The sequence below is a fragment of the Drosophila innubila genome (assembly GCF_004354385.1).
Source record: "Drosophila innubila isolate TH190305 chromosome 2L unlocalized genomic scaffold, UK_Dinn_1.0 4_B_2L, whole genome shotgun sequence".
NCBI lineage: Eukaryota > Metazoa > Arthropoda > Insecta > Diptera > Drosophilidae > Drosophila > Drosophila innubila.
The window spans coordinates 13,714,584-13,721,772 of NW_022995372.1; the positions used below are offsets into that span (position 1 = coordinate 13,714,584).

A 7,189-nucleotide genomic window follows, 5' to 3' on the forward strand; every position below is an offset into this window, starting at 1 on the left:
AATCGAAATTTTCAAATAACAACAACAGAAAGAAGGAATATCGAACTCAATTCTGCGTCGCAATGTCAGCAATATTGTGCTCACGATGGCCAAAAAGGTACGTTGCATAAACAAATAAAATGCATTTTTAATTGGCAACTAATTAAAATTTCTTAGCATATGGCATTTTGTGCGTCACTGCAGCTTCAAGCTAAATCCAAAGGCTGTAGTTATAGCTGCAGCCGTGCGTACGCCCAACACTGTGCAGATGACACATGCAAATGAGGAGCATCAATTGACCGGCATGGTCATTGATGAGCTGGTCAAACGTACTGCAGTGCCTCGAGATGAATTCAAGAAGCTCATTGTCTGCTCCTCCAGTGACATGACGAGCAACGACACGCTCAGCAGCATGGCCAAGAATCTGGGACTGAAAAGCTGCCAAACGCACGTTATCAAAGACGTTTCGTGCTCCGTAAGTGGTTTGCAAATGTCATTGGAATGCCTGCAGCGGGATGAGGAGGACTGGATCATCTTGGGCGACACACGGGCCAACATTCAGCATCAGACAGGGAATATTGTCGCCAGCGAACTAATGACCGCTGCTGTGCCCATGAAAAAACCACCAGTTGCATTGGAAAATATGAAGAATTCTTCTCCAGGGGCTGCAGCACTTGCATTGACCACCGCTCAAATGGCCGAGCGTCTGCAACTACAGCCCTTGGCTTTGGTACGAGAATTCTTCATCGAACAGGATAATTTACAGGCGATATTTCGTCTAAACAACACTAAGCCTATTCAACTAAAGGATGTGCACTCCTGGGAGCTGGTTGTACAGCAACAGCAGCATGACAACCTCAACATGTTGGTCGATCTCAACGTAAACGATGTGCACACTCATGATGTGAGCCAAATAACTGCCAGCCATTTATTGACCCACACTGTGCACTCTTTGCCAGCCGGCAGTTTGGGCTGTGTCATCATGGAGTCTGCCAACGGGGAATGCTTGCTGATGGTGCTAGAGAAACTGTACGTCCCAATTGCTGCTCCTAATTAGTAGTCATTACTCATTACTACATCTTCCCTTTCTTGCAGCATTCCTAAGCCCGAGAGCTTACCTCAACTCACGCTCTACACGAAGGAACCTTGTCCACTTTGTGATGATCTTGTGGCACAGCTGGAGCACAACTTTGCCGGCGAGTTTGAGCTGAAAAAAGTGTTTATTGATCGTAAAGAGAATGTGCGATATTTACGACTATTTCGCTACGATATACCAGTTCTATTTCTCAATGGACAGTTTCTCTGCATGCACCGGCTGAATGAGGAAGTGCTCCGCGAGAGATTGGTGGCCATAAAGAGCGTAGGCGCAGGAGCAGAAGCAAAGAAAACATAAGTAACAAACTGTTGAGTCGTGTTTATATATCGCAAAACCAAGATTGGTGGCCATAAAGAGCGTAGAAGCAGAGGAAAAGAGTACACAATGAGTCATAAATGAGTCGTTTTTATACCTCACAAGCCAAATTCTCAGTATTACATAAGTTTTCTCACCTATTGTTATATTTCATAAACCAAATTCGCAGTATTACCTAAAATATTTCACGCATTGGCTTAATTGTGATATCATGTATCTGAGAAGTAGAGAAATAGGAGTTTATAATTCAAGTTAGAAGATCTATAATTCTATTCCAATACCTGTACGTTAGGCGGCGTGCGTAGAGCATAAAGCACTGCATCGGCAATATTGGACGGATCCAATCTGGCCATATCCTTAACGTAGAAGTGTATCTCCTCTGGGAATATGTTGGTATTGACTGCTCCCGGACAAATGCCAGTAACACGCACCTTTTTCGAGTGCAACTGAAACTCCTGTCGATACGTTTCCGTAATTGCCGTAATGGCAAATTTAGTAGCCGGATAAATGTTGAATGAGGGCAGCACATCGATAAAGTTTAGCACCTGCTGTCCAGCAATGCTATTGATGATTAGCACATGACCCTCCGTGTCTCGTCTCTTCATATTGTTGAACGCCTCTCGCGTGCACCAAATAACACCCATGACATTGGTGTCAATAACTTCTCGCAGCTTCTGTGTATTCCCTGGTGCAACCAGTTCAGTTTCCCGTGTAATCCCAGCATTGTTGAGTAGTACATCCGGACCCTCCAGTTCACGTTCTATCCAGTCAAATGTGCTTTGTACCTGCTCCTCCTTGGACACATCGCAGCGATGTGGAATAAAGTTTTGCTGCAGATTACTCGGCAGACTTTCACGTACTTCCTTTAACTTGGCCTCGCGACGTGCCAGACCGACAACTCGCAATCCGGCGCCTATCATGGCCCGGGCACAGGCAGCTCCAATGCCGCCACTTGCACCCGTAACAACAGCTAACTTGTTGTGCCACCTCTCCATGCTTCCAAGCAAATGTATTCGAGAATTTTAAGTCAGCACAATGGTAAACAGTGCTGCAGTTGACCGGCTTCACTTTGTACCTTAATGTAGGCTAATCTCTTATTGTAAACTCAGGAGCACCTCCAGATTCTTAAAGTTAACAAACTACATTTACACACACATAATATTGCTGATTAAATCACCGTCCATATGCTAAGCCGGTAGCTTGCAAATTTAAAATTTTTGGAAAAATTACTGAATTTAACGATATAAAAACATTATAGAATCCAAAAACACGATGGAAAAAATGGAAGCATAAATTGGTAAAATCAGTAATTGGAAAAATATTAAGAGTAAAAACTTTGGAAATTGAAGTCCGAAAAACGTCTTAAGTAAATCAACTTGAAAATATATTTTATGAATCAAAGACTATTAAAAGACTAGTTATGAAAGCATTTTCAAGTGCCAAAATTCCCGATATCTTTATATAAGACGAATGATTTTACATTTTTCGCAATAAAAAAGCGAAGAAATATATTCAGATAAATTCATTAGAAAATCTTATCTAATTCAAAATAATAATAATTTTGAAAATAAAATTGCAATTTGTCGATAAAAATTTGCTTCTAAATTCTGCCGTCCGCTGTGATTTATGTCAGAAAAAACCTTATAAAACGACTGAAGAAATACTGAGATCTGATATTAAATATGGATTTGTTCTGGAGTCAAAAATTCAACATCTTGACTTGAAACGGAACTGACTCGAAAAAACAAAATTGCAAAAAGTCATGTATTAAATTTAATATCGTTCGTCACTTGAATATCAGTAAATTTAAGATTGCCCTTCCAATTTGTTTTTCCTAATAATATTATTCCCCATTTTTATTGCATAAAAACATACTTGCTTTCCAATTTGTGTTTGCAGGCGTTTGAATTCTGAATAAAACTGTTCATAAAAATTTTTTTATTGGCGTTGCAATTGCGCATTTTCAAAATTAAACAATATTTCATTAATTTTTTGTCTTGCCTGTAATTGTAAATCCGCATGCAATTTATCCAAGCATTGACCAACATATCTGCCGAAGAAATAGGAAGGAGACTCATGTTCCTTATTCAATTGCTGTGACATTGCACTCGACAAATTATACAACAAAGGATTCTCGAACGTTTCTGCTAGCCCGTTTTTATAGTCAGTGTGAGCGGGTTCGGGGAAGGATTCGAATGTATTGTCCATGTGTGCTGAACGTAGGGAAGTTCCCAATAATAATGCGGGCTCGCTCGATTCCATTTCTGATTCGTCATAAGAATCCGATAGACTAGCTCTCGTATCAAAAACCTGAAACAGAAAAAAAAAAACCGTAAAGAATTTTGAAGGTGAAAGTAACTTACTATACTTACGGAATTTTCGCTGTTGCACGTATTTTCGGATACATTCGGTAAATGGGAATCAAGCAGGAAGCTCATTTTCGAGCTGTATTTCCAAGTATTAGTTCCCGAAGTTTCGCCTTCATTCTTTGGTTTTACAGTCCTCACTTCTCCTTGAAAATATGTTCGTAAATTGTCCCACTTTTTACAGCAATCTTCTGATGTGATCAAGATAAATTGATAACCCAAAATTTGCAAATTAAAATATATTATATACATACTTCGATCAAATGGCATCGGTGGATTAAATGCGGCATTTATTTTGTGTGCGGCAAATGCCCAAAACTTGAATCTTTTATGCTTCTTTTTGTAGTCAAGCGAAGAAGTATTCCAAACAAAATCGTGACATCTAATCAAATCAATCAGATAGTTGACTTCTGCTTCCCGCCAAACGACCATCGTTCCTTCTGTAATAAAAGCTTTAAATTATCTTTTATTATGCCAAAATAAAATGATTTATTTATATTATTAACTTCAATATTTACGTTAATTTTATTTTTACTTGTTCTGATTTTTAGAGATTTTTCTTCTTCTTGATGATTTTGAGAACTACGCGTTTCTCTACCTGCTCTACTTTGTCAAGGCCAACGCCGATATCATCAGTCTTTTATGTGATCAATCCTTTTTGATGCAACTAAATTGCAAGTTGTTCAATATTTAACAAATCTCAAACGAACGAAATAAAATTACAGATAAAAACTAGAAGGGCTGCCCATCTGTTAAAAGTTTCCGATCTGGTTTGATTTTTTGTACTTAAGAAAATAAGTACATTTTCTTAACTTTTGTACTAATTTTCGGATTATGTATGTTTTTTTGCTAGAATTTTTTAAATTTTAGCAGAGTTTTTTAAGAGTTTTCTTGATTTTTTCACATAATATTTTTTTTTTAGAATTAAATATTTTAACTTTTCTTTCCAAGGGCTGACAAACTTCAAACCTTTATTAAAATGTAAACCTTAATTTTATCGAGTTTCGAATTTTAAATTATCATCAAATTATTAATTTTTTTCAAAGTTATTGCGTTTTGAAATTTGCATTAACCTAAATTCAAATTTTCCAGTGTGGCCACACGCGACCAAAAAAGAGTTGTTTCAGAAACTGAGCAAATGAACTAGTTCGCTTGGCTCATTTTGCACTGCAGACAGACAATAGATGGCGCACAAAACTTCGAATTATGGCTTCTTTGGTAATGCACAGTAATTCAAATTTGCACATTAAATTGAGTAATAATTTTCTTCTAATTAACTTTTTTTTAGTTTTTGATTTGTTTCAAGGAGACAAAAATTGTTTAAATTTAATTGAAATTGCTCGCCTAGAACAGAACCAGGTGAACAGATGAACAGATTCAGTAAATATAAATTTCAGTGTTGCAATGATATATATCGAAACAACCTATCGACAACCTCCACAACTTACTTATCTACCTACAAAATAAAAGATTCAAGAACTCGCAGGTGTTCAAACTTTTGCAGAATTATTGAACAAAATAGATAGTCTAAAGTTAAAATAAAAAAGAGTCAAGCAGCTCACATACAAAATGGCACAAATGGATATGGAATTGAAAAAGGCAAGTGTTTAAACACCGCAAACATGACGAATCAACTGCCGGCTGGCAGCGCGTGGTGCTCCAAAGAAACACACTCATTCTGTTCTCTTTTCCTAACCCAACCCAAAAAATAATAATAAATAAACAGGCCTTCACTGAGATGCAGATTAACAAATTGGCCACTACGAAGAAGATAAATATGATTGACATGAAATGCGATATGGTTAAGACGGGCAAGCACAAATATACGCTAACTGAGAAGGGAACCAGCAATTTGACGGATGACACAAGGTGAGCTTGAGATTTAATACAAAAAATTAATAAGCCGTGTAAGAAAATAATTATATTGTTCATTTTCAGGGTCTACTTGTCCGTTGGTCGCATGTTTCTGAGAACGGATGTGCAGAATATGCGTGATGAGCTGAAGAACAAGCAAGAGAAATGTGATAAGGCCATTGAGCTACTGGAAAAGAAGAAGGAATTCTTGCAAAAGTCCCTCAAGGATCAAGAGGATGGCCTTCGTGAACTAGTACAACAGCGCAAGGAAGCGGATACAACAGCGAAATAAATGTTCATACACTCAATTCAATTCAATGCAATTCACACAGTCTACAGTCTCAGCAGCACAGTCGAGCAAACGCTATTTATTTTCAATATACTGGTCAAAATTAAAGTTTGCATAACTAACAAATTCGTTACCCAAATTACGGTCATGTTCTGGTCGAAAATTGCATTTGTGAACTGGCAGACTGGCAGTTAGCCAAGACTCCACTACTTCACCGGAACAGAATACAATCTTTGAATCTTTGCTGCGCCGTAAGCTAATTATTATCTTTGACATCTTGGTCATGCATTCCTCAGACAGGAAAGGAGGATCAGCTATTATCAAATCATAGCATTTGTGATGGTCTTTTAGGTAATCCGAAGTGCTATCAACGCCATTAAAATCATAATGCACAAAGTCAGTGCCGTAGGCAGCGAACCGTTGATCGTATTCAAAGATGTTGACTGAAAGATGAAATATTAAATCAGTAAAAAGTTATACGACTTTTAATGAACACTTACCATTGTCGTGAACATCCTTTATTGTGGCATAGAGTGACGGGCACGATAACAAAGCTATCCGGAAGTCTGAGTCGCCGTGTTCTTGACAATTTCAGCTACTGCATTCCCTATTGCACGTTTCGTCCCTCACTGTACCAAAACTGACTGAGTTGCTGATGAAATAATAATAATGAATAAATAATTTACATGATGCCAGCTAAATTTTGTACCCAATCCTCCTCGAAATGTGCATCCTTGCCAGTTTGATTTACCATGCGCTGCTCTCGTCATGCTCACGTTGCGTACGCTCCGCTAAAACTGATTAAGTATAGCTAATGTATCTGCAGGTAGTGTAATATCATCGTTATCCATGCTTAAGATCTGGTGTATCTGGAGCACATGAACTTAAGTTAGTAAATGCGTAATTGTAATTAATGTATAGCTGTATTTTCCGGAAGTATCTGTGTTTTGAACACCATGAAATTTTGATCTAGTTTGTGAAGTGGTTATACTAAACCAAGGGTTGCCCATTCAGTAAAAATTTTCGATCTGGTTCGATTTTTTTACCCAAAAAAATAGATAAATTTCATAAAAAAAGGTATTCGGAGCTTTTGTACACTTTTAAAAGATTTCTTAATTTATAGACAAAGTTTTTCAGTTTTTGCAAAATTTTTGTTACAATTTTCTCGATTTTTTGAATTAAGGTTATTGAACTTTGTTATTCTCTTTCCCTGAGGCACAACAGTTTCCCAGCTTTCATAATAAGGTTGAGGTTTATTTTATCTAAGACCAAATGAGATTTTCATTAAGT

The 7,189-nt window shown here is 37.5% G+C and overlaps 5 protein-coding genes across 7 annotated transcripts; 2 read left to right on the forward strand and 3 right to left on the reverse strand.

Moving 5' to 3' along the window:
- Position 1: 1 nt before the first annotated feature.
- On the forward strand, positions 2-1,579 carry LOC117779716. The gene is made up of 3 exons (XM_034616004.1): positions 2-97; positions 157-1,008; positions 1,075-1,579. Exons 1-3 carry the CDS (start codon positions 63-65, stop codon positions 1,370-1,372), a joined length of 1,185 nt encoding a protein of 394 aa, XP_034471895.1. The 5' UTR covers positions 2-62; the 3' UTR covers positions 1,373-1,579.
- On the reverse strand, positions 1,465-2,601 carry LOC117779724 (farnesol dehydrogenase). Its single transcript, XM_034616020.1, has 2 exons — positions 1,672-2,601; positions 1,465-1,607 (listed from the first exon to the last, which is right to left on the reverse strand). The coding sequence occupies exons 1-2, from the start codon at positions 2,383-2,385 to the stop codon at positions 1,566-1,568; spliced, it is 756 nt and encodes a 251-aa protein (XP_034471911.1). The 5' UTR covers positions 2,386-2,601; the 3' UTR covers positions 1,465-1,565.
- Positions 2,602-3,140: 539 nt separating this feature from the next.
- LOC117779726 lies at positions 3,141-4,498 on the reverse strand. 3 transcript variants are annotated; one of them, XM_034616026.1, is made up of 4 exons: positions 4,355-4,498; positions 4,011-4,196; positions 3,763-3,944; positions 3,141-3,700 (listed from the first exon to the last, which is right to left on the reverse strand). In XM_034616026.1, the coding sequence occupies exons 2-4, from the start codon at positions 4,186-4,188 to the stop codon at positions 3,329-3,331; spliced, it is 732 nt and encodes a 243-aa protein (XP_034471917.1). In that variant the 5' UTR covers positions 4,189-4,196; positions 4,355-4,498; the 3' UTR covers positions 3,141-3,328. The 3 variants fall into 3 exon arrangements, with proteins under 3 accessions (XP_034471917.1, XP_034471913.1, XP_034471916.1); XM_034616022.1 differs by having other exon boundaries at positions 3,144-3,700; positions 3,763-3,947; positions 4,355-4,496; XM_034616025.1 differs by lacking the exon at positions 4,355-4,498 and adding an exon at positions 4,275-4,294 and having other exon boundaries at positions 3,144-3,700; positions 3,763-3,947.
- A 705-nt stretch (positions 4,499-5,203) lies between these two features.
- LOC117779734 (prefoldin subunit 1) lies at positions 5,204-6,021 on the forward strand. The gene is made up of 3 exons (XM_034616033.1): positions 5,204-5,355; positions 5,483-5,625; positions 5,695-6,021. The coding sequence occupies exons 1-3, from the start codon at positions 5,326-5,328 to the stop codon at positions 5,900-5,902; spliced, it is 381 nt and encodes a 126-aa protein (XP_034471924.1). The 5' UTR covers positions 5,204-5,325; the 3' UTR covers positions 5,903-6,021.
- Positions 5,945-6,898, reverse strand: LOC117779729 (protein-lysine N-methyltransferase CG9154). The gene is given in 5 exon segments (XM_034616029.1): positions 5,945-6,342; positions 6,400-6,473; positions 6,475-6,551; positions 6,609-6,671; positions 6,673-6,898. Coding segments are annotated over 5 exon segments (660 nt in total). The 5' UTR covers positions 6,751-6,898; the 3' UTR covers positions 5,945-5,974.
- Positions 6,899-7,189: the final 291 nt, after the last annotated feature.